At 44.7% G+C, this 26,818-nt stretch overlaps 1 protein-coding gene across 8 annotated transcripts in view; it reads right to left on the bottom strand.

Moving 5' to 3' along the window:
• The window catches only part of kaznb (kazrin, periplakin interacting protein b), a 162,726-nt gene that overhangs the window by 8,581 nt on the left and 127,327 nt on the right, over nucleotides 1-26,818 (bottom strand). For 5 of the 8 annotated variants that reach the window (XM_046342912.1, XM_046342911.1, XM_046342914.1 and 2 more), the window contains 9 exons: nucleotides 18,227-18,415; nucleotides 12,300-12,436; nucleotides 11,526-11,696; nucleotides 10,755-10,935; nucleotides 10,515-10,648; nucleotides 10,061-10,187; nucleotides 6,736-6,941; nucleotides 6,330-6,448; nucleotides 6,008-6,239 (listed from right to left, as the gene is read on the bottom strand). In XM_046342912.1, the coding sequence (XP_046198868.1) occupies nucleotides 6,008-6,239; nucleotides 6,330-6,448; nucleotides 6,736-6,941; nucleotides 10,061-10,187; nucleotides 10,515-10,648; nucleotides 10,755-10,935; nucleotides 11,526-11,696; nucleotides 12,300-12,436; nucleotides 18,227-18,415 (1,496 nt within the window). Of the gene's footprint in view, nucleotides 1-6,007; nucleotides 6,240-6,329; nucleotides 6,449-6,735; nucleotides 6,942-9,912; nucleotides 10,188-10,486; nucleotides 10,649-10,754; nucleotides 10,936-11,525; nucleotides 11,697-12,299; nucleotides 12,437-18,226; nucleotides 18,416-26,421; nucleotides 26,447-26,818 lie in introns of those variants that run through there. The other 3 variants (XM_046342917.1, XM_046342918.1, XM_046342919.1) reach the window with 3 other exon arrangements.

Raw genomic sequence — 26,818 nt, 5'->3', positions numbered from 1 at the left:
GTTACTAACTTACTGTTACTACCGTACGGTTACTACCTTACTGTTACTACCCTACTGTTACTACCGCACGGTTACTACCGCACGGTTACTACCTTACTGTTAATACCCTACTGTTACTACCGTACGGTTACTACCTTACTGTTACTACCTTACTGTTACTACCCTACTGTTACTACCCTACTGTTACTACCCTACTTTTACTACCCTACTGTTACTACCCTACTGTTACTACCGTACTGTTACTACCGTACGGTTGCTACCTTACTGTTACTACCCTACTGTTACTACCCTACTGTTACTACCCTACTGTTACTACCCTACTGTTACTACCCTACTGTTACTACCCTACGGTTACTACCGTACGGTTACTACCTTACTGTTACTACCGTACTGTTACTACCGTACTGTTACTACCGTACGGTTACTACCCTACTGTTACTACCCTACTGTTACTACCCTACTGTTACTACCTTACTGTTACTACCGTACGGTTACTACCGTACGGTTACTACCGTACGGTTACTACCTTACTGTTACTACCGCACGGTTACTACCTTACTGTTACTACCCTACTGTTACTACCCTACTGTTACTACCCTACTGTTACTACCCTACTGTTACTACCCTACTGTTACTACCCTACTGTTACTACCGTACGGTTACTACCTTACTGTTACTACCGTACGGTTACTACCTTACTGTTACTACCTTACTGTTACTACCGTACGGTTACTACCTTACTGTTACTACCGCACGGTTACTACCTTACTGTTACTACCCTACTGTTACTACCGTACGGTTACTACCTTACTGTTACTACCCTACTGTTACTACCCTACTGTTACTAACTTACTGTTACTACCGTACGGTTACTACCTTACTGTTACTACCCTACTGTTACTACCGCACGGTTACTACCGCACGGTTACTACCTTACTGTTAATACCCTACTGTTACTACCGTACGGTTACTACCTTACTGTTACTACCTTACTGTTACTACCCTACTGTTACTACCCTACTGTTACTACCCTACGGTTACTACCCTACGGTAACTACCCTACTGTTACTACCCTACTGTTACTACCGTACGGTTGCTACCGTACGGTTGCTACCTTACTGTTACTACCCTACTGTTACTACCCTACTGTTACTACACTACTGTTACTACCGTACGGTTACTACCTTACTGTTACTACCGTACGGTTACTACCCTACGGTTACTACCGTACTGTTACTACCCTACTGTTACTACCCTACTGTTACTACCCTACTGTTACTACCCTACTGTTACTACCCTACTGTTACTACCCTACTGTTACTACCTTACTGTTACTACCGTACGGTTACTACCGTACCGTTACTACCGTACCGTTACTACCCTACACTTACTACCCTACCGTTACTACCCTACACTTACTACCCTACCGTTACTACCCTACTGTTACTACCCTACCGTTACTACCCTACACTTACTACCCTACCGTTACTACCCTACCGTTACTACCCTACTGTTACTACCCTACTGTTACTACCCTACTGTTACTACCCTACTGTTACTACCTTACTGTTACTACCGTACTGTTACTACCGTACTGTTACTACCGTACTGTTACTACCGTACGGTTACTACCCTACTGTTACTACCCTACTGTTACTACCCTACTGTTACTACCCTACTGTTACTACCCTACTGTTACTACCCTACTGTTACTACCGTACGGTTACTACCTTACTGTTACTACCTTACTGTTACTACCGTACGGTTACTACCTTACTGTTACTACCGCACGGTTACTACCTTACTGTTACTACCCTACGGTTACTACCGTACGGTTACTACCTTACTGTTACTACCCTACTGTTACTACCCTACTGTTACTACCCTACTGTTACTACCTTACTGTTACTACCGTACGGTTACTACCTTACTGTTACTACCTTACTGTTACTACCTTACTGTTACTACCGTACGGTTACTACCTTACGGTTACTACCTTACTGTTACTACCCTACTGTTACTACCGTACGGTTACTACCTTACTGTTACTACCCTACTGTTACTACCCTACTGTTACTAACTTACTGTTACTACCGTACGGTTACTACCTTACTGTTACTACCCTACTGTTACTACCCTACTGTTACTAACTTACTGTTACTACCGTACGGTTACTACCTTACTGTTACTACCCTACTGTTACTACCGCACGGTTACTACCGCACGGTTACTACCTTACTGTTAATACCCTACTGTTACTACCGTACGGTTACTACCTTACTGTTACTACCTTACTGTTACTACCCTACTGTTACTACCCTACTGTTACTACCCTACTGTTACTACCCTACTGTTACTACCCTACTGTTACTACCCTACTCTTACTACCCTACTGTTACTACCGTACTGTTACTACCGTACGGTTGCTACCTTACTGTTACTACCCTACTGTTACTACCCTACTGTTACTACCGTACGGTTACTACCTTACTGTTACTACCCTACTCTTACTACCCTACTGTTACTACCGTACTGTTACTACCGTACGGTTGCTACCTTACTGTTACTACCCTACTGTTACTACCCTACTGTTACTACCGTACTGTTACTACCGTACGGTTACTACCCTACTGTTACTACCCTACTGTTACTACCCTACTGTTACTACCCTACTGTTACTACCCTACTGTTACTACCCTACTGTTACTACCCTACTGTTACTACCCTACGGTTACTACCCTACGGTTACTACCGTACTGTTACTACCGTACGGTTACTACCGTACGGTTACTACCGTACCGTTACTACCCTACACTTACTACCCTACCGTTACTACCCTACACTTACTACCCTACCGTTACTACCCTACCGTTACTACCCTACTGTTACTACCCTACTGTTACTACCGTACGGTTACTACCGTACGGTTACTACCTTACTGTTACTACCGTACTGTTACTACCGTACTGTTACTACCGTACGGTTACTACCCTACTGTTACTACCCTACTGTTACTACCCTACTGTTACTACCGTACGGTTACTACCTTACTGTTACTACCTTACGGTTACTACCGTACGGTTACTACCTTACTGTTACTACCGCACGGTTACTACCTTACTGTTACTACCCTACTGTTACTACCGTACGGTTACTACCTTACTGTTACTACCCTACTGTTACTACCCTACTGTTACTACCTTACTGTTACTACCGTACGGTTACTACCTTACTGTTACTACCCTACTGTTACTACCCTACTGTTACTACCTTACGGTTACTACCGCACGGTTACTACCCTACTGTTACTACCGTACGGTTACTACCTTACTGTTACTACCTTACTGTTACTACCCTACTGTTACTACCCTACTGTTACTACCCTACTGTTACTACCCTACTGTTACTACCCTACTGTTACTTACGGTTACTACCCTACGGTTACTACCCTACTGTTACTACCCTACTGTTACTACCGTACTGTTACTACCTGTTACTACTGTTACTACCCTACTGTTACTACCCTACTGTTACTACCCTACTGTTACTACCCTACTGTTACTACCCTGTTACTGTTACTACCCTACTGTTACTACCGTACGTTTACTACCGTTACTACTGTTACTGTTACTACCGTACGGTTACTACCTTACTGTTACTACCCTACTGTTACTACCTACCCTACTGTTACTACCGTACGGTTACTACCCTACTGTTACTACCGTACGGTTACTACCCTACTGTTACTACCCTACTGTTACTACCCTGTTACTACCTTACTGTTACTACCCTACTACTGTTTACTACCCTACTGTTACTACCGTACTGTTACTACCGTACTGTTTACTACCCTACTGTTACTACCCTACTGTTACTACCTTACTGTTACTACCCTACTGTTACTACCCTACTGTTACTACCGTACTGTTACTACCGTACCGTTACTACCTTACGGTTACTACCTTACTGTTACTACCTTACTGTTACTACCCTACTGTTACTACTGTTACTACTGTTACCTACTGTTACTACCTACTGTTACTACCCTACTGTTACTACCCTACTGTTACTACCGTACTGTTACTACCGTACTGTTACTACCGTACCGTTACTACCGTACCGTTACTACCTTACGGTTACTACCTTACTGTTACTACCCTACTGTTACTACCCTACTGTTACTACCTTACTGTTACTACCCTACTGTTACTACCCTACTGTTACTACCCTACTGTTACTACCCTACTGTTACTACCGTACGGTTACTACCCTACTGTTACTACCCTACTGTTACTACCGTACTGTTACTACCCTACTGTTACTACCCTACTGTTACTACCCTACTGTTACTACCCTACTGTTACTACCCTACTGTTACTACCGTACGGTTACTACCCTACTGTTACTACCGTACGGTTACTACCCTACGGTTACTACCTTACTGTTACTACCGTACTGTTACTACCGTACGGTTACTACCCTACGGTTACTACCTTACTGTTACTACCCTACTGTTACTACCCTACTGTTACTACCGTACGGTTACTACCTTACTGTTACTACCCTACTATTACTACCGTACTGTTACTACCGTACCGTTACTACCGTACCGTTACTACCTTACGGTTACTACCTTACGGTTACTACCTTACGGTTACTACCCTACTGTTACTACCCTACTGTTACTACCGTACGGTTACTACCCTACTGTTACTACCGTACGGTTACTACCCTACTGTTACTACCCTACTGTTACTACCGTACTGTTACTACCCTACTGTTACTACCCTACTGTTACTACCCTACTGTTACTACCCTACTGTTACTACCCTACGGTTACTACCCTACTGTTACTACCGTACTGTTACTACCCTACGGTTACTACCTTACTGTTACTACCGTACTGTTACTACCGTACGGTTACTACCCTACGGTTACTACCTTACTGTTACTACCCTACTGTTACTACCCTACTGTTACTACCGTACGGTTACTACCTTACTGTTACTACCTTACTGTTACTACCCTACTATTACTACCGTACTGTTACTACCTTACTGTTACTACCGTACGGTTACTACCGTACTGTTACTACCCTACTGTTACTACCTTACTGTTACTACCGTACGGTTACTACCTTACTGTTACTACCCTACTGTTACTACCCTACTGTTACTACCGTACGGTTACTACCGTACTGTTACTACCGTACTGTTACTACCTTACTGTTACTACCTTACTGTTACTACCTTACGGTTATTACCCTACTGTTACTACCCTACTGTTACTACCCTACTGTTACTACCCTACTGTTACTACCCTACTGTTACTACCGTACGGTTGCTACAGTACGGTTGCTACTGTACTGTTACTACTGTACGGTTGCTACTGTACGGCTGCTACTGTACCGTTACTACTGTACGGTTGCTACTGTACGGTTGCTACTGTACTGTTACTATTGTACTGTTGCTACTGTACGGTTGCTACTGTACCGTTGCTACTGTACCGTTGCTACTGTACCGTTGCTACTGTACGGTTACTACTGTACGGTTACTACTGTACTGTTACTACTGTACGGTTACTACTGTACGGTTGCTACTGTACCGTTACTACTGTACGGTTGCTACTGTACTGTTACTACTGTACGGTTACTACTGTACTGTTACTACTGTACGGTTACTACTGTACGGTTGCTACTGTACCGTTACTACTGTACGGTTGCTACTGTACCGTTACTACTGTACGGTTGCTACTGTACCGTTACTACTGTACGGTTACTACTGTACCGTTACTACTATACCGTTACTACTGTACCGTTACTACTGTACTGTTACTACTGTACGGTTGCTACTGTACTGTTACTACTGTACGGTTGCTACTGTACGTACGGTTACTACTGTACTGTTACTACTGTACAGATACTACTGTAATCACTCCACAAATACACCGAGAGGAGAGGCTGAGAGGTCACTAATGTCACAGTATTGATAATGAACACAGGTCTGACCTCTTTGTCAAAGTTGAGCAATTGCAGGAGCTGGATGGCCAGGAGTAGGCTGGTTTGGTGGGAGTGGGTGGTGATGTTCAGGAGTCTCTCCAGGTCTCTTCGGCTGAGGGAGTTGAGCACCCGGCCGTCCACCAGTTGGCTTTGGAAGGCTTGGGAATACTGGGGCAACCCGACGTCACTCAACCAAGATTTGGCAATCCAGTGATGGTCCATTTCAGCAGCCTTTGATAGCCTAACATTTGAGACGGTCATACTCAGCAATGTGTGTGCATACGGGCCTGTTTGTGTGTGTGTGTGTGTGTGTGTGGATGTTCCAGCTCACCCCTGGCCAGACTCTGCCTCCCTGTAGTCCTCGATGGCGAGGCGTAGCTTCCTGCGGTGCATGGGGTTACTGATGCCCAGTCCCAGCTCCAGGTCCTCGTCTGTCAGCCCCAGCAGCACCTGCAACCAGGGGACACCCACCCAAAGCACTCTTATCAATATACACCTGCACTGCACAGCACTCACAGACTAAAGCACAAACATGCAAGCAAGCATGGACGAGGAAATACTAGATCTAATGCAGATTCTATGAGGAAGGAAAGCATGCCGAAATCCCGGTTTTCCTGGGAAGATGAGTGATTCTTAGTATCGCTGTTACCGTCACTACAAGCTTTGTAAAAACAAGTCCGGAAATCAGACTTAAAGTGGATGGGTACTTGTTACATGTTGAAGCGTAGAGGCCATACCTTCCCACTTTTGACGTTTTCCGAGCAAGCACGAAGGTACATGGACATTGCCATGACAACCTCCAGCCAGGCTTGTACCGCCCCTGCCTTCCACAGTGACATGGGTGTGTTCCGAGTGAGCTCCATCTGCTGGAGTCGGTCCAGCTGCTCCTCTCCGTCTGATAGGCTGGGTTGTTGTGTTGATAGGCTGGAGAGGCTGTCAGAGTCTGTCAGGATTGGCCAGGGGAAGTAGAAGTACAGGACAGGGGAGGGGTTTGGGGTCAAAGGAATTGAGAGGCAAAAATGACTCATTCCAACTCAACTTGAACAGTAGAAAAGGGAGGATATATAACTGTGTATCTCGGCTATTACTAATATCCCTCTGTAAAATGTTGACATGCCTACAATATGTACAGTCTACTGAAACACGTGGGATTGTTGGATGACTCCCAACAACCTGTACAATGTCCCCCGGCATCTAACATGCCATTTCATGACAGGAGTCATTGACTGACAGAGGGTCTCAAACCAGAGACCAGGAAAATGTAAAAACTGCTTTAGAACTATTAACAGTCAGCCACTGCTCTATGTAGCCAGAAGATGGTGCCAGAGTAATTCACAACAGCAGAGTATTATCGAGGTCTCTCTACAGTCTAGAGTACTGATTCGATGCCCATAATGAGGACACTAATGAATGACTCATCACACTACAATTTATATTACAAAGTGAGAACTGGTGCCACGACTGAGCAGGTGACTCAAGCATTGACAAATACAGGAAACATTTTCTAAATACAACTATTAGTATGCATTTCCTAAAGTCAGTCTATGGTTTTACTGTTCAGCAAATGCTGTGTGAATTGGGTTAAGGTTTGAGTTTGAATGTCTGAGTTTGAATGATAGGTTGGGGATGGAGTGACATTTAGTCACTAGGGGCAATGATTAAATATTGAGACACAGTAGAAACACGACACATTATTCATAACTAGCATCTGCTGTGAATTTACAACCTTGTTTAAACGATGATTTAGCAAGTGATCAGCAAGTGTTTCTTCAACCTTGTCAACATGCTGAGAGTGAGGCCTACAGAAGTACAATCTCGATGAATTGTTCAGTAGCACAGGAGGTCCTTTCCCTTCAGGATGGTTTAATGAATGATCCCCACAGTGTGGAAACAAACACTTGGTAAATCACAGACGAGGGTATCTTTTCTGGGGAGTGAGGGAAGGAGGGAGTCACCACCCAACATGGCCCAGAGAGGAAGTGTTGAGAGGGGCACCAGGACACAAGAACAGATTAGACATGGAACAGAAAAACGTCACATGGATACTTTGGTTGCTGGTTTTATTTTAAAATAAGATTTTTATTTCAATCATTTATCATGTTCATTTTTACCCTAGAAGTTACTTCCTGTTCTTTAAATAAAATACTTAATAGATTTACTCTTTTATGCAACATCTCCTGAATGACAAAACATTAAACAGATTATTATCGTAATCACAAATGTAAGAAATGAGGAGGGGTTGTATGCTGAATAGCAAAACAAACAGAAGAAAACGTTCATTGCATCCAGAATGATGCAAGAGAATGAAAAATGGGAATGGGTTTTGTTTCGGGGGGTTAGCGAATACGAACAACAGAGAACGCTTGAGGTTGTTATTTTCACTGCTAACTAATAGATTCCGAACCAAAGCAGCACAGATAATCATGCAGGGGTTTTAGTGCACAATCCTATGCTTACCGCTGGCACATGTTAGATAGTTGTCAACTCAACTCAAGGATAAAAGCGATCTTACAAGGCATTGCTAACAGTGATCCACATCTACTCTGTCTCTGTTCTGCTTGATCAAAGACCAAATGTGAACCTTTGGCAATTTAAAATGTGTTTAAACAGTGTGTGTGTGTGTGTGTGTGCATACGAGTCACAAACATTGAATAATTTTGTGTGTTCAATTTTTTTTTTTTGCTTCCTGTTGTAAAACCATTGTTTTGGAACCTTATTTTGGTTTTCAGCATTCAGTCTAAGAAATGTATATGGATCGATCAAACACATCTACAGGCTGGGCAGGGTACTGTAACTCTTTAACGATTGATGTCTGAAACATTCAGCATGGATAGAACAGAGCAGGAGGCCTACACAAACAAGCACATATTAATAATCTAGCTAGCAAGCATCCCCATACTCCTAAACTTATCTCTATACAAACACACGATTCAGATCACACACTGGCACTCACAGCATCATCCTATTTAATGCTATCCTATTTGTCAATGCTGCCCAGTGGGCTATTTAAATGTACTGTTCCTCCCCTATTGTCCAATATGACAGAATAAGTAATAAGCCCCCCCCCCCAGCTGTAGTAGGTTCTCTGGTTCTACAGTGGCACAACGAAAGGTAGCTTCAAAGTCCTTACTGTTGCTGTATAGCGGGACGATTCTCAAACAGCGGACAAACTGGTCCACTGTGAACTACAATATCAAATGTCCTTATGATTGTCATATTATTAACATTTAGTTTCAGTTTCACGCTCAGAAACATGGTTGGTCCATACACTTCAATGTGTTTTTTTATTACTAAATGATACCAGTGGTCCAGTATACTTCGGTTCGGAGCAGGGTTGTGCTAGTATGTTTAGTCTCCAGTTACAACGTGGAGGGTATTCCTCATTCATATTTTCATGAGAATGTCAGGAATGGGCCAAATAAGACTGGGATGGGAGGATTCTAAATAAAACAAGTCCAGAAATATGATAAAAGCAACTCTAAAATAAAACAGTTATCAGACAAAATACATTTACAAACACTAGGTGCAGAATTACTTCTATTTACATATGCACAGCTGTCCTTCAAGTCTCCAGTTATAAAAAGAAACGTATATTTAAGACAAATAAAAGATAACACAGCATAAACATGTCAACGCATAACAATCCTGTCTATATATTTATATGCATGTAAACATATATACATATGCATACATGTACATCTATAAATATATATTTAATTTACATACATACATTTTTGAGGATAATGTACATTATCTGGGGGCAGCAGTTGTCTCTCGGGTTTTTCTTTTGGGAGCAGGCGGCAACACACCCGTACACACACACACACATAGGCACACATGAAGGCACACACACACCCACCCACCCACCCACCCACCCACCCACCCACCCACCCACCCACCCACCCACCCACCCACACACACACACACACACACACACACACACACACACACACACACACACACACACACACACACACACACACACACACAGACACACAGAAATCCACATACACCATCACCAGTCGGCATCCTCCTCTATGTAATAATCAGGGGTGGATGTACCATCAAACAGGCCCGGGTCCATTGACTTGCGCTGCTTTCCCCGAGCAAACACCCGGGACAGGGAGCCCAGACTCATCTTCTCCTTCTTCTTTGTCTTACGCTTCTGGTCCTCCAGGTCCTCCATAGACTAGGCCAGGGGAAGGAGATGGCGGGAGGAAAGAGAGAGGGAGGGCAGGAAGAGAGAAAGAGGGGGCAGAGGGGAGTAGGAAAGAGAGAAAGAGAGAGGGAAGAGGACACACAGACATTCAGGTTAGTAAATGAACCGGGAGATTCTCTCACAAACAACTTGCATATGAAATCACAGAACTACAGTAAACTAATACTTTAACAGAACTAAACCAAGGGAAAGAGCAGGCAGAGAAAAGAAAGACAGAACAGAGAAGAGTACAGAAAGGTACTTATAGAGAATTGTGGAGGTGTGATTACTTGGTCGGGGAGGCCAGGCAGCTCTTACATTGCAGAGGGAGTGGGTCCGGTGGCGGGGGGAGTTGATGTCGCTTGGGGTGGACGACCGATCCCCGTCAGCCGCCGACGCGTCCGAGATGATGGAGGGCTGGCGGGAGTGACAGGGACTGACCCTGACCACCGCTAGAGAGGAGACACACACATTAGACACACTGACTCCTCAATACAGTAATGTTTGTGCTGTTTGTGTGTGTGTGTGTGAGAGAGAGAGAGAAACAGGTGAGCCTACCCTGGCGGTCCACAGTGTGTCCGTGGTAGAGGGTCTGTTGGCTCTGGCGGATGGCAGCGGTGAGGGGCAAGTCTCCCTGCATCGCCCACTCCTGACTGCCGTTCACCACCGGCTCTGAGGGCATGGCCAGGGAGTGGCGTTTCGGCACATCCTTAGTCAACGTGGCCAGGGACTGTTTCGCCTGGCATAAATACACACACAGGGTGGTAAGATACAGTGACACACACACACACACGTGTTAAAATATGCTAACACAAGCATTTCGCTACACCCGCAATAACATCTGCTAAATATGTGTTTATGACCAATACAATTTGATTTGAAATATGCGTTTACGATTTATATTTGGCATAGCACAATGTGCTGAAATGTGTGTGGGATTAGATGGGACAGATCACTCCATAAAGGTTAGCATAATTCTCTGTCTGTGAGCACTTGACAGTGACAAAGATATAGTCTTTGAGCTTTGATAAATCTTATCAGCTGCTGCTGAGGGTAGTGAGGAGCTAGCATAGCCCTACAGAGGAGGTGGGCTGGCTGTTGACTGGCAGCGGAGAGGAATTAAGGACATGGAGTGAATAATGAGGCCATCTCTCAGTCAGACAGATAGACAACAGGCTCTCTAAGGAGCTCCGCAACCAGGCAGAGAATGCATGAATTCCGTTACAGAGCAAAACACAGCATGTGTGTGTCAGTGCATATCAGCGTGTGCGTGCCACATTGTGTGTGTGTGTCTGTGTGTGAGTGTACGTGTGTGTGTGTGTGTCTCACCATTGTGAGCTCAGCCTCAAGCTCTTTGATGCGGTTCTCCTTCATGTCCATGTGAGAACGCAGGATGCAGGCCTGCTCTGTAGCTTCTTTGGTCTGCCTCCTCAGATCCCATTTCTCCCTCTCCAGCAGGTCCTTCTCCTTTGCCAGGGCCTTCACAGCATCCTCACTCTCCTACAGTAGAGCACACAGACACCGTCAATCTTCAGAGCATACACTGTAGTACTGCCTTAAACCAGTGTGTGAGCACTTGACTGCTCAATGAATCACAGTTATATTAAGTCAAAATACTTGGAGTGTATCTGGCTACTGTATGTATAGGGATTGTAATGTACCTTACGGTGCTGGTCGTAGTTGAGTGTAACGTACCTTACGGTGCCGGTCGTAGTTGAGTGTAACGTACCTTACGGTGCTGGTCGTAGTTGAGTGTAACGTACCTTACGGTGCTGGTCGTAGTTAAGTGTAATGTACCTTACGGTGCTGGTTGTAGTTGCATGTAACGTACCTTACGGTGCTGTTCATAGTTAAGTGTAATATACCTTACGGTGCTGGTCGTAGTTAAGTGTAATGTACCTTACGGTGCTGTTCATAGTTAAGTGTAATGTACCTTACGGTGCTGGTCGTAGTTAAGTGTAATGTACCTTACGGTGCTGGTTGTAGTTGCATGTAACGTACCTTACGGTGCTGTTCATAGTTAAGTGTAATGTACCTTACGGTGCTGGTCGTAGTTAAGTGTAATGTACCTTACGGTGCTGTTCATAGTTAAGTGTAATGTACCTTACGGTGCTGGTCGTAGTTGCGTATGAAGTCTCGGAGCTGCTCCTCCCGGCTCTCCAGTGTGGTGTACAGCTGCTGCATCTGGTTCACCAAGTCGGCCTTCTCCACCTTCAGACGCTTACGGTCAGACTTCATAGCTGTGGACACACACAAACACGCGCACGCACGCACGCACGCACGCACGCACGCACACACACACACACACACACACACACACACACACACACACACACACACACGCACACGCACACACACACGCACACGCACACGCACACGCAAATCAGGGCTAATGGCTGTGACCAAAGGTTGGGTCAAATAAGCAGTTACAGTGCATTCGGAAAGTATTCAGACACCTTGACTTTTTCCACATTTTGTTACGTTACAGCCTTATTCTAAATTTTATTAAGTTACTATTTAACCTCATCAAACTACACACAATTCCCCATAATGACAAAGCAAAAACAGGTTTTTAGAAACTTTTTGCAAAGTATGCTTGGGGTCATTGTCCATTTGGGAGACCCATTTGCGACAAAGCTTTAACTTCCTGACTGATGTCTTGAGATGTTGTTTCAATATATCCACAAAATGTTCCTTCTCATGATGCAATCTATTTTGTGAAGTGCACCAGTCCCTCCTGCAGCAATTCACCCCCACAACATGATGCTGCCACCCCCGTGCTTCCCGGTTGGGATGGTGTTCTTCGGGTTGCAAGCCTCCCCCTTTTTCCTCCAAACATAACATTATGGCCAAACAGTTCTATTTTTGTTTCATTAGACCAGAGGACATGTCTCCAAAATGTACAATTTGTCCCCATGTGCAGTTGCAAACTGTAGTCTGGCTTTTTTTAATGGTGGTTTGGAGCAGTGGCTTCTTCTTCGCTGAGCGGCCTTTCAGGTTGTGTCGATATAGGACTCGTTTTACTGTGGATATAGATACTTTTGTACCCATTTCCTCCAGTGTCTTCACAAGGTCCTTTGCTGTTGTTCTGATTTGATTGATTTGCACTTTTCACACCAAAGCACGTTCACCTCTAGGAAACAGAACACGTCTCCTTCCTGAGCGGCATGACGGCTGCGGGGGTCCCATGGTGTTTATACTTGCGCACTATTGTTTGTACAGATGAACGTGGTACCTTCAGGCATTTGGAAATTGCTCCCAAGATTGAACCAGACTTGGAGGTGTACAATTTTTCTTCTGAGGTCTTGGCTGATTTCTTTTGATCCCATGATGTCAAGCAAAGAGGCACTGAGTTTGAAGGTAAGCCTTGAAATAAATCCACAGGTACATCTCCAATTCACTCAAATGATGTCAATTAGCCTATCAGAAGCTTCTAAAGCCATGACATGGAATTTTCCAAGCTGTTTAAAGGCACAGTCAACTTAGTGTATGTAAACTTCTGACCCACTGGAATTGTGATACAGTGAATTATAAGTGAAATAATCTGTCTGTAAACAATTGCTGGAAAAATTACTTGCGTCATGCACAAAGTAGATGTCCTAACCAACTTGCCAAACTACAGTTTGTTAACAAGAAATTTGTGGAGTGGTTGAAAAACTAGTTTTAATAACTCCAACCTAAGTGCATGTAAACTTCCAACTTCAACTGTATATATATAAGGTCCCACAGTTGAGTGCATGTGTGAGCCAATCGAGATAGGATTGTGTCAAGGCACAAGTTTGGGACTCTTCTAGAGCTGGTCAGGGCCTTGGTCAGGGAGGTGACCAAGGACCCAATCGTCACTCTAACAGAGCTTCAGAGTTCCTCTATGGCGATGGGAGAACCTTCCAGACGGACAACCATCTCTGCAGCACTCCACCAATCTGGCCTTTATGGTAGAGTGGCCAGACGGAAGCCACTCCTCAGTAAAAGGCACATAAATAACACTCAGACCATGAGAAACAACATTCTCTGGTCTGATGATATTTGGACTGAATGCCAAGCATCACATCAGCAGGAAACCTGGCACCATCCCTATGGTGAAGCACGGTGGTGGCAGCATCATGCTCTGGGGATGTTTTTCAGCGGCAGGGATTGGGAGAGTAGTCAGGATCGAGGGAAAGATGAATAGAGCAAAGTACAGAGAGATCCTTGAAGAAAACCTTCTCCAGAGCGCTCAGGACCTAAGACTCGGGTGAAAGTTCACCTCAAATCAAATCAAATCATATTGGTCACATACACATGGTTAGCAGATGTTATTGTGTGTAGCGAAATGCTTGTGCTTCTAGTTCCGACAGTGCAGCAATATCTAACAAGTAATCTAACAATTCCACAACAACTACCTAATACACTCAAATCTAAGTAAAGGAATGGAATAATAATATATAAATATAAATGTATGGATGAGCAATGACAGAGTGGCATAGGCAAGATGCAATAGATAGTATAAAATACAGAATATACATATGAGATGAGTAATGCAAGATATGTAAACGTTATTAAAGTGGCATTATTTATGTGACTAGTGATCCATTTATTAAAGTGGCCAATGATTTCAAGTCTGTATGTAGGCTGCAGCCTCTCTGTGTTAGTGATGGCTGTTTAACAGTCTGATGGCCTTGAGATAGAAGCTGTTTTTCAGTCTCACGGTCCCAGCTTTGATACACCTGTACTGACCTCACCTTCTGGATGGTAGCGGGGTGAACAGGCAGTGGCTCGGGTGGTTGTTGTTCTTGTTCCTGTGACATCGGGTGGTGTAGGTGTCCTGGAGGGCAGGTAGTTTGTCCCCGGTTATGCGTTGTGCAGACCACTACACCCTCTGGAGAGCCTTGTGGTTGTGGGCGGTGCAGTTGCAGTACCAGGTGGTGATGCAGCCTGACAGGACGCTCTCCATTGTGCATCTGTAAAAGTTTGTGATGCTTTTAGGTGACAAGCCACATGTCTTCAGCCTCCTGAGGTTGAAGAGGTGTCGTTGCGCCTTCACCACACTGTATGTGTGGGTGGACCATTTCAGTTTGTCCATGGTGTGGATAGGGGGGTGATCCCTCTGCTGTTTCCTGAAGTCCACGATCATCTCCTTTGTTTTGTTGACATTGAGTGAGAGGTTGTTTTGCTGACACCACACTCCGAGGGCCCTCACCTCCTCCCTGTAGGCCGTCTCATCGTTGTTGGTATCAAGCCTACTACTGTTGTGTCGTCTACAAACTAGATGATTGAGTTTTAGGGTAGTGCATGGCCATGCAGTCATGGGTGAATAGGGAGTACAGGAGGGGGCTGTGAACGCACCCTTGTGGGGCCCCAGTGTTGAGGATCAGCGAAGTGGAGATGTTGTTTCCTACCTTCACCACCTGGGAGAGGCCCGTCAGGAAGTCCAGGACCCAATTGTACAGGGCGGGTTGAGACCCAGGGTCTCTAACTTAATGATGAGCTTGGAGGGTATTATGGTGTTGAACAGTATTCTTACATAGGTATTCTTCTTGTCCAGTTTTCCTTCCAACAGGAAAACGACCCTAACCAAACATCCAAGACAATGCAGGAGCTTCGGGACAAGTCTCTGAACGTGAGTGGCCCAGCCGTAACAAGGACTTGAACCCAATCTAACATCTCTGGAGAGACCTGAAAATAGCTATGCAGCGACACTCCCCATTCAACCTGACAAGAGCTTGAAAGGATCTGCAGAGAAGAATGAAAGAAACTCCCCAAATACAGGCGTGGCAAGCTTGTAGCGTCATACCCAATAAGACTCAAGGCTGCAATCGCTGCCAAAGGTGCTTCAACAAAGTACTGAGTAAAGGGTCGGAATACTTATGTAAATGTAATATCTCAGTGTTTTATTTTGAATACATTTGCAAACATTTCTAAAAACCAGTTTTCAATTTGTCATTATGGGCTATTGTGTGTAGACTGATGAGGGGGAAAAAACTATTCAATCAATTTTAGATTAATGTAATGTGACAAAATGTGGAAAAAGTTAAGGGGTCTGAATACTTTCCGAATGCACTGTATATTGGATTGCCACAAGATGGCACTGTGACATATTGTAAAATCCCAGGAAGAGCAACACTGTTTTTCCATAGAAGCACCATGGAGTAAATGATGTAATGCTCTACGATCAGTAGCAGATAGTCACATAACCACACAGACCGATGTGGAGACCACATTCACCAATCCTTTCCTAAATACACTCTATGCATAAGGGCATTTGCTACACAGACTGCACTGTTTAAAAACAGCCAACTTCCAGGGTTGAAACTTGCTTTTCAGTAGAGTCCATAACTCATCAGCTGTATTTGTAGGACAGGAACCCAGAGAAAGGCTTGACAGGCAGAGTAAGATTGTGACTTATGAACAGTATTCCTGAAGCTCTTTTTTTCAAGGAAAAGGAGAGGCTATCCTCGCACTAACCGCAAAACAATTCATTGAGGCTTAAGCATTCCCAATGTGCATGTTCCACCATAACTCTCCTCACTCAACATTGAAACCTGTTCTTCAACAGTTACACAAGAGAGCTCTACATCTATGAGCACGCTACCTCCCGCCTGTTGCTCCCTGAGCGGAAGAGAGGAAGAGAGGAAGAGGGGGGGTGTTAGAGAGATGAGTGATAGGATTTGTCTTCTTTACGTTTTCACGATCCCACCATTCTGCATACAGCCAGTCTGCCTCAGGAGGGGATAACTTCGTTAACTTTGCTTTCCTTGGGAAGCAAGCAAGTAAATATTTATCTGTAAAATATTGCTTTGCGGGGTAGGGGTTAGAGGAGTTGACGAACCACACTTGGACACAGTATGATGACAAGCTGTCTCTTCTCACTACCACATACTCTACATAGCATTCCACTCCAAGCCAAAAAGCATACACTGGATCATAAAGCAATGCCTTTGTGCTACCATTTATGGATCTCAACCTTACAAGAACTGAGCCTCGACTGTGGACTGATGAACAGATCTCATTACTGACAATGTTGGAAGGATAGAACAGGCAGAAGGTATTGACTTTATCTACCTCACACACACATCACGACTGGTAGGAGATTTGGAGATGACAGATACGATTTCTATACCACACAGTTAGTGTTTAGATAAACATATGGCCCATACCAGACACAATTAGGTCAGATTACATTTTTAAAGGGATTGACTGATGTGTTGAGTGATAAACTGATGTTATCTCTACTGAGATGAAGTGGGTTTGACTGAGCTGTGTGAGAAACATATGGGACTTAAGTGGGTGTGGCAGGGCTCAGACAGCTGTGTAGTATATTTGGACTCGGGTAGAACAGTAGGATAGGACTCAGATAGGACAGTAGGGTAGGACTTAGGTAGGACAGTTGAGTAGGACACAGGTAGGACAGCAGGGTGGAGTCAGGTAGAACAGTAGTGTAGGACTCAGGTAGGACAGTAGAGGACTCAAGTAGGACAGTAGGGTAGGGCTCAGGTAGGACAGTAGTAGGACTCAGGTAGGACAGTAGTAGGACTCAGGTAGGACGGTAGTAGGACTCAGGTAGGACGGTAGTAGGACTCAGGTAGGATGGTAGTAGGACTCAGGTAGGACAGTAGGGTAGGACTCAAGTAGGACAGAAAAGTAGGACTCAGGTAGGACTGGTAGAATGGGGACCGTAGGGTAGGATTCAGGTAAGACAGTAGGGTAGGACTCAGGAAGTACAGTAGGGAAGGCCTCAGGTAAGACTCAGAAAGTACAGTACGGCAGACTCAGGCAGGACAGAAGGGTAGGACTCTGGTAGAACGGTAGGATGGACTCAAGGAGGGACTGTAGGGTAGGATTCAGGTAAGACAGTAGGGTAGGACTCAGGTAGGACTCAGGAAGGACAGTAGGGAAGGTTCCAGGTAGGACTCAGGTAGGACTCAGGAAGGACAGTAGGGAAGGCCTCAGGTAAGACTCAGGAAGTACAGTAGGGCAGACTCAGGTAGGCCAGTAGGGTAGGACTCAGGTAGGACAGGGTAGTAGGTGAGCACTACGGGGGTCGTGCTGACCTTGTAAGGCCTCCTTGGCGCGGTCCAGCTCCTGCTCCTTGTCTCCCAGCTGCACACGGAGCTCAGTGGCTGAAAGGAGGTGAGAGGAGCAGCCCTGGGTCTCCTCCAGGTCCTTACTCAGCATGTCCTTCATCTGCCTCAACAGGTGCACCTCCTCCTGCAGCTGGGCCACCTCCTCACGCAGCAACACTACGGAGGAACAGAGGAGAGAGAGAGAAGTTAGAGGAAGAATGTACCTATTTGTCCATTCCTTACAGTCCACAGAAATCTCTTTCTGCTTTTAACCCCTCGAGGTGAGAAATGGCTAGAATGAAGTGAAAGAATAAGGAACAGAGAAGGGGTGGGGAAGGATGAGTGGAGAGGAGAATAAGGAACAGAGAAGGGGTGGGGAAGGATGAGTGGAGAGGAGAATAAGGAACAGAGAAGGGGTGGGGAAGGATGAGTGGAGAGGAGAATAAGGAACAGAGAAGGGGTGGGGAAGGATGAGTGGAGAGGAGAATAAGGAACAGAGAAGGGGTGGGGAAGGATGAGTGGAGAGGAGAATAAGGAACAGAGAAGGGGTGGGGAAGGATGAGTGGAGAGGAGAATAAGGAACAGAGAAGGGGTGGGGAAGGATGAGTGGAGAGGAGAATAAGGAACAGAGAAGGGGTGGGGAAGGATGAGTGGAGAGGAGAATAAGGAACAGAGAGGTGGGGAAGCATGAGTGGAGAGGAGAATAAGGAACAGAGAAGGGGTGGGGAAGGATGAGTGGAGAGGAGAATAAGGAAGGGATATGGAAGTAAAAACAGAGAGGAGGAAAAGAGAAGGGGAATGTAGGAGGGAGAAGTTGAGAGGGGGAGAAAGGCAGAGCGAATGAGCGAGGGAGACGGTGGAAGTCGTGAGAGTCGATATCAGAAAGAGGGAGAGGAGGGGGGTGTGAAACAGGGTGACAGACTTAAAGGGAGAGGAGCAGAGCGAGTGCAATAATTAGGCTCAACTCAACACCTTTTCAGAGAGGAAAACCCACAACAACACATGCACAAGCTCGCTCAGATGCAGACGCACACGCGCACACACATTCACACGCACAGCAAGCTCTATCTAAGCTGAAGCCATGGGTGATGGAGAGACAGAGTTAAATGAGGAGTGACAGTCTCAGGACTCAAACTGGCAAGGCTACAGAGCGGTGAGAGACAGTGGTTTGATAAGACTATCAAAAAAAATCTATCTGGAAAACAAGCTTCAGCCGTGTTCTTTAGCTCCGTGCCTTTCCACTGACATACGCCTCACAGCCCTCTGGGAGCTTAGGGACTTAGAGTGATAAACAAGAGCAGGAAACCAAGGAAACCGCACAGAGAAACAGAGAGAATCAAGACCGTAATTGGCACAGTATCTCCTAATACACAAACACGTTCACCAAGGCAAGCAACACAGAACACAAATACGCTAAACTGGGCCTCCATTTTATAAGGTATTGACTAACTGGGGTTTGTTTACAGTTTTGTGTTTTTTTGCTTCATAAGGGCCACCACAACAAAGGAATGGCCTTGTTATACCAAGTAATATTTTCGCACTAGCTTCTTGAACATTCTTGCATATCTATAATTGTTTAGAATGATGCACAATGTTAGTATGTCTGGGAAGAAGCTTGACCAGCAGCAGAAATCAGTGGCCAAAACATTTCCAGCCCTGCCCCTATGCAGGGAAAGGGTTGGTTGGTACCTGGGAGACCACCTGTAAAAATCTGATGGCTCCTGGAAGTGGTTTTGGACCGTTTTGGCCACTATCCTTCCTCTGGTCTAAGATAGCCAAGGGCATTGTAGCCAGACTGCGTGGGGCTGCAGAGGCCCAGATAAGAGAGGAAGGGACAGTCCATCGGTCACTGTCGACTCTGGCTGTGAAGAGACCCGCTGGGCAGCAGCTCCGTATTGTACATGGCATAAGGAGGTAGTTTCCTGGAGAGAGCAACCTTTCACAGCCTTCTCGCCCGCTAAATCCACTCATCTGTTTACCTATACAGGCTTGCTTAGTTGTTGCAGGTGAGGCCGGCTGCCGCCTTTGATCGCTCTGTGGAGCAGAGCAGCCAGACAAGTTCGAAGTATACGTCCCAGGCAGTTACGTGCTGTTCAGACGATCTGCAGTCCTATCTGCGCCGTTAGAGCTATCTCTAGTGTGACAAGTATGATCCCGAGCTGTGAAATAAATATGATCTGCGGTTCTGTTTCATGGCTGAGAGGGTCTAAATGGCCCCTCCTCTCGGTGTGATAGTATCATACAATTATGTCCCAGCAGACATAACGCGCCGAGGTTGCTAACGTGAAAGATAAAATTTAAAAAAGAAACAGAGTCAGCCATTTTGAAAATGGCTGTGGACCATCTTATTCCCTATGGTTATAGGACATGCAGTCGTTGTGTGTGTCCCCTCCCTACGCCGGAAAGTGTTTCAGGTCCGTTTAACTTGAATGTGATATCGTTCTATGTGTATGATAATGATCATGTGGAATTACATGTAGAGGTAAGTAGGCTACTTCAAGGAAATGGTCATCACCGGCACCGTAGAGAGTGTACACAGTTGAAACAGACATGGCTTAACATAAGCGAGACAGACACATGGCGAGCACTCAGAGATTCTCTAGATACTGTGGGAGCCGAACAGAGGGTGATTTAAGCACAAGCAATCAGCACCCTAATTCCCTCAAATACACTTTCCCATCGAACCCCCCCATCCTCATCCTGCCATTACTCCTCACTTTCAGCTCTGAGCTGCATAATCACTCCTCTTTCAGGTTCCTTGCCTCCCTCTCTGCCTGCCTCACAGTCGGTATGAAATGAAGGCAAGGCAAATCCTGGAGAATCCCCCCCCCCCCCCCCCCAGAGATATTTCAGTTCAGATAAGCCCGTTGGCAGTGACATCGTCAGGAGAAGAGAGGCTGCACAGCGTCTCGTCGTCAGTTTGGTTTAAAAACATGCACATCGTGAAATTAATCGTGTTTGGTTGTTTTTTTCTCACACAATGCACAGGCCTGCAAAATTCCGGGAATTTCTAGCTTTCCTTGTTGGAGGATTCTGGATTTCCTGCTTATTCCCTCCTGATTTCGTGGAAAACAGGGAATGTATTAAAAGTTCCCGGAATTTTTCAAGCCTAGGCACACGTGTAGGACAAGCCTGAGAGGTTATCTTTTTGTATGCACTATTGAAGAATAAGCCAAAATAAATAGTTTGTACTGACTGGACATAATGTCCCCTGGCTTGGGCTGTTACGGTGACTGTATTACTGACCAACCAGTGGTCACGAGTCATGACTGCAGTCAAATTCCACGTGACCGTTTAATTACAACATTTCTATAGGCTAGGCAACTGCGTGAGAAAACAGAATGATGGCCTCTATTAAAAAGAGGAGGATCCCATCAGCTTTCTATAGCTTAGGCCTACTATATTTATTTCTCAGCTTTCCTAATATTAGGCACATTGCTTCTCTTTATAACAGGAGTATAGCCTACCTGACAGGCTGAAAATGAACCACGGGAAAAGCATAGTCTTTTTTCCCGCTGCCCCTGTTTCGAGACGGTTGGATGATAATGGTCCATTCTAAATCCAAACAAATTTCACACATACATTATTTAGTATATGTCTGATGGGTGACAATATTAGCCTATCACTTGTCAATGATATATTATCACTTGCGAATGATGCCCAGCTTAAGGCAAGAAACAGCGTATGTTTTTTTTACAACTTTTTCAAATCATAGTCGCACATCTCATGTAGCCTAGCCCATAGGCGCATATGTTTTGATAAGGTTTGTATCACAACTAAAGTGGCCAAAAAACATCTTAAAATGAAGCACATTAATCCGCTTTACAAAGGGTTGTTAGAGCCTAACTGGCATACATACGTGTGAGTGTCAAGTTTGGGGAAGATCCTTTTCACCATAAAAATGACCTTTTACAATAAAAGCATTACATGCATATTCACATTTGCGGTCACTTTTGAGAATGGTGTTTTCCTGCTAATGCAGCATTCATGTGCATAGCCTACTGCCAGTGTGCACTGCTATACTTATAATGTGAAGAAATAGCCCAATAGTTGAGCAACATTTTAAGCTAAACGTTCTCATCTGTTGCGTCAGGCTCATTGCTTAAATCAGGTTTTTTGATGCTAGTGGTTGTATTGATTTGGGATCTATCGCATCCCACAACTGTCCCAGACTATGTTTGGAATATGTATTTCTTGCACAGAAATAGGTAAACTTTTGTATTATGGGGGATATTATATTGACATAGGCTAGTGCTTTTGCTGTTCGTTAGGCCTACTCATCTTGTTGGCTGATGAAAAGTAAATGTGGACTGTTCTTCCAATATCTTCAAAATGCTTCGGCAAGCAGCCGGGAGAAGGGAATTATAGTATTTATATCAGCCCCGGGGCATTACAGCCACAGAAAGGGGATGCAGCCAAGAAATTTGAGGCATTATCAAGTGCTTGTCAAAATGGGAATGAGAGACTGATGAAGTGTGTACAGCCTGCACAAGAAACAAAGCAGAGCTCATTCCTTTCATGCAAATTTTTTGCAAATCATCATTAGAGTTGCATCATGCAGCCTTAGAATGTATTAAAAATACAAACATATAGCGCAACATTTGTATCACAACTAAGTTGCATAAATAACTCTAAATTAAGCATATAGAAATACCGATTTATTTGTTAACAGTTCAACATAGGATAGCCGCATGTGTGCACTCCCTCAAATCGTTTGGAGAAAATATCCTTTCTATTATATTCAGCTTTGTTCAATTGTATTCTTCATACTATAAAATATAAAATAAATCCACGCATTTCTTAGCAAATTTTGTCTGCTAAATGAACTAGTGTAGCCCACAGCCATATGGCATAGATCAGGACCTAACATAAGGACAACTCAGAGTATGCTATTCTGTTCTTCTGAAAGAGACTACACTTTCTTCACATCATGTTTCTTTAGACCAGGATCTATTGTGATGGTGTATATTAAATGGATTTATCCAACTTTTTAAAAATACAAATGTTCCAACGGTCTGCATTAATGGCTTGTAGGCTATGCATGGAAGCCAGGAATGCTAAATGTGTTTATGAACGCTCAATTGCCGTGAGACCAGCAATTATTTGCTTGACAATCACCGGGGGTGGCAAAATGTCATGACCTCCACAGCCCTACCGCTAGCCTGTTTTATTGTTGTTATTGTTAGCATCATTTCTTGTCTCCTGTCATAGCCCCACCAGTAGACGGTGAATGCCTGTTCCTGTAGCCACCTTCCCGAGGAGAGAAGACCTCATCTCTTCACTCAGCAGTGGCCCACTCAACCATTCCTCTCTGAGCCATGACTCTAAAAAATGTTTATTTTTTATTTTTAAAAAGCTCCATCAGGGCTGCTCTGAGTCTGACCAGGCCATCAACCTGAGCTCTTCCCTCCCACTGGCTTCTCTATTCAGAATCTGGAGAGAGTCATGACACGCCTGACTGAGCAGGTAGGTCTAGTGGCTGTTTGTTTTGTGGCTAAAAGAAGCCAGAGGCACGAGCTAGGTGCCCGTGCTGTGTGTTTGATACGAGTGTCAAACACATGCTTGACAACAGCTATCTGCTCTGTAGGAATGTCTGGACGGGTGTCGCCGCCGTCTGCATCTGTTACTATGCCAGAGGCTTTGGTCATTCCTCCTCTCTTGTTCCAGGTAGCCACAATGGCTACCCGGAGTGACACCAAATTTGTCCTTCAAATCTCAGCTACACTGTGTTTACTATAAATATCCACCGGCATTGTCCTAACTGCGTGGAACTGTACTCTTGCAAAGACACGACATTTTAATACAGTGTGAAACTGTCCATTACACAGTGGTTAACTTGTGCAGACCTCTGTCATCTTAACAAGCATCTCCACGGACCCTGTTAGATTGACCGGGGTATGAAAATGTATGATTTGCATCCCCGGCTGCAATATTCCGTGTAATAAATGGAACACGTTCTTCGGATTTGTTATAGCAGGGAATTTGCCAATGAACAACAGAGAGAAAGAGCTTACAGCGAATGATTAGGCAAACCACGGTCCTTTGAAAATATAATCACCTAACTCAAATATGTGCATGAATTACTCTCTTACATTTCCATTTTCAAACATTCCACATTATTCTTGCAGCACAAAACAGCGCACTTAACAGCAATATTAACCTTGTAAATGATGATTTTCAATATCCATTTACATACACTGCAGGGGCCGCTTTCTCTATTTGAGAAACAGTGTGGGTACTGTTGGATGGATGCTGCTTAGCCTGGTTGATCTACTTCCGTTCATGTGCGGAACAAAGTACATGGAACTCCACACTGTATGTCTGGAGAGTGACAGCGACATGTCTGTATACATCTGGCACAGTATCACTGGGCTGGAAACCAGAGAGGAGTGTTACACACTCACTCAGTACATTCCATAAAGCGCCATCGTTTAAGAGCATTGATCCTGTATTTCTAGCCACGGTTACTGTATTATGTTCTACTGTATGCGGAGGGCTGAACAGGGAAAGGTTTTACTGGGTAAGCAGAAGCAGAGTATTAGTAGGAACGTTGTAATCTCGCAATATGTTTAAAACCTTCACAATCCTTGGATTACTATTTGATTGTCAGTTCCCACAAAAATCAAACATGTACGAGAGGTATTTTCACTCCCGTACATTTTGGGCCCTGTTTCTCTCTACACTGCTTATTCCCCACTGTGTTCCCCTGGTGGGATTGGTATTTGTTTTATGTATGTTTTAAGGATCTTCATTAGCTGCTGCCTTGGCGGCGACATTAAGGCATTGACATACAATTGAAAATATTTACACGCCATTCCATTTCATAACACTTTTCACAACACGTTAAGTGTGTTCCCTCAGGCCACGACTCTACTATCACATATCTACAATACAACATCCATGTGTGCGTGTGTGTGGAGCGTGTGTATTAACATGTGTGTCTGTGCTGGTGCTGCACAGCTCGAATACACCCAGTATGGAGAGGAGAGGGGGAATTGGAGCTGGGGGGAGAAGATGAATGACTTTTTAGAGAATGTGCAGACAACCAATATTTTACAGTAGCATTGCAGATTACTGTAGTGTAGTAAAAAAAAGGTCACTATTACCTGGAGAATGATTCACTAATGCACTGAGGTCACTAGAGATACTAAGTAGCAAAATATTCAACCCTTTCAAATCCTTTCAGTTTTAATTTAACAATAATATGCTGTTGTTAGCGGCTGATAAAAGCACAGAAAGGATGCTGGGGAGGTTCAAACTGCACTGAACAAAAGCCCCTGTGTGACTCATTGAGTAGACCACCATAAAACACGGCTCAGAACGTCATTACAATGGTTCACCACAAGCGCCTGCCTCCCCTTCGCCATCCTTTTCATAAGTCTTTTTTAAATATTTTTTATCTAACTAGGAAGATAAACATATCAATCGTTTACACAGCATGTTTCAGAAACTCAGGACGTCTCCGTGCTGCTCCAGCAACAACAGTCAGAAATGTTAGCATGTTTGTTGATGATGTGAACTGCCTTCCAGCTGATTATGGGGCATTAACCCACTGTCAGCAGGGGGCCGGTAGAAACCGGAAGCATCTGGTTTTCAGGAGAAAAGCAGAGAAGAGCCGAAGCCTGAAGCCGCTCAGGCGATTATTTTACATCTGCTACATTAAGATAGAATTCACCTGTAACTCTCTGAGATTATCGTGACCCATCATTGGCTGTGGTGCTGCAGGCAGCTGTCAATCAAAGGGAGTCATTGGGCCAACCCCCTCTGGCTCGCTGACCTCTCATGACACAACTATTCAGTAGTCAACTGACTGGCCAAGCTTCCTCCACTTTGACATCTCCTTACTTCTGAAGCCAATTTTCAATTAGATTAATTTAGTATTTCATTACTGGGGTTCATGAAGTTGCTTGGATGCCTACAGTGAGGTTTTGGTAGCTGGCAATGGTTATGAATATATTACATATTATAGTCTGCTCCAGGCCACAGAGCATCTGTGCATCCATGTCTCTTTGTCTCTCCTCCATCCCCAGACTCCCAACCGCTCTATGTGTGTGACGGAGGAGTCACGTGATGCTTGGATGTCTGTATCGGTGTGTGTGTGTGTGTGTGAGAATGTGCGCTCGCGTGCGTACTAATGCGAGTGTGCGTGGCTGCCTGGTGCGCTCTGCATCTCTGATCATTACCGCGTAGAGGAGACGACTCCCAGGAAAGGAAGGCTGTACTGTGGATCGCCGTGAGGGGATGACAGATCGGCCGCTGCTCCTCATCCAACTCCTCATGCAGATGATATGAGCCTAGCGATCCTTCATAGTCAAACAGAAGTGTGGGTGTGGATGAGATAGAGCCCTTCGTATTAATAGCCGGCGTGTTCCTAAGACAAACCCCTCTCCCTCTCTCTGCTGGGAGGATATACAGACAGGATTCTACTGGTCACCGAGGTCCTTCACTCACCACTTGCAATAGCCGTACTATCCGCTCCGAAACTATTCATTTCATTTCCCATGAAGCAAACTGGTCTAAAAGGACTATTATAAGACCATGTCGAAGGAATCACAAAATGGCTGTTCAGAGCGACTTGAT

This window comes from Oncorhynchus gorbuscha, linkage group LG03, assembly GCF_021184085.1.
Source record: "Oncorhynchus gorbuscha isolate QuinsamMale2020 ecotype Even-year linkage group LG03, OgorEven_v1.0, whole genome shotgun sequence".
NCBI classification, from domain to species: Eukaryota; Metazoa; Chordata; class Actinopteri; order Salmoniformes; family Salmonidae; genus Oncorhynchus; species Oncorhynchus gorbuscha.
The sequence above is the reverse complement of the archived record's forward strand: the minus strand, read 5'-3'. Positions and strand labels throughout refer to the sequence as shown.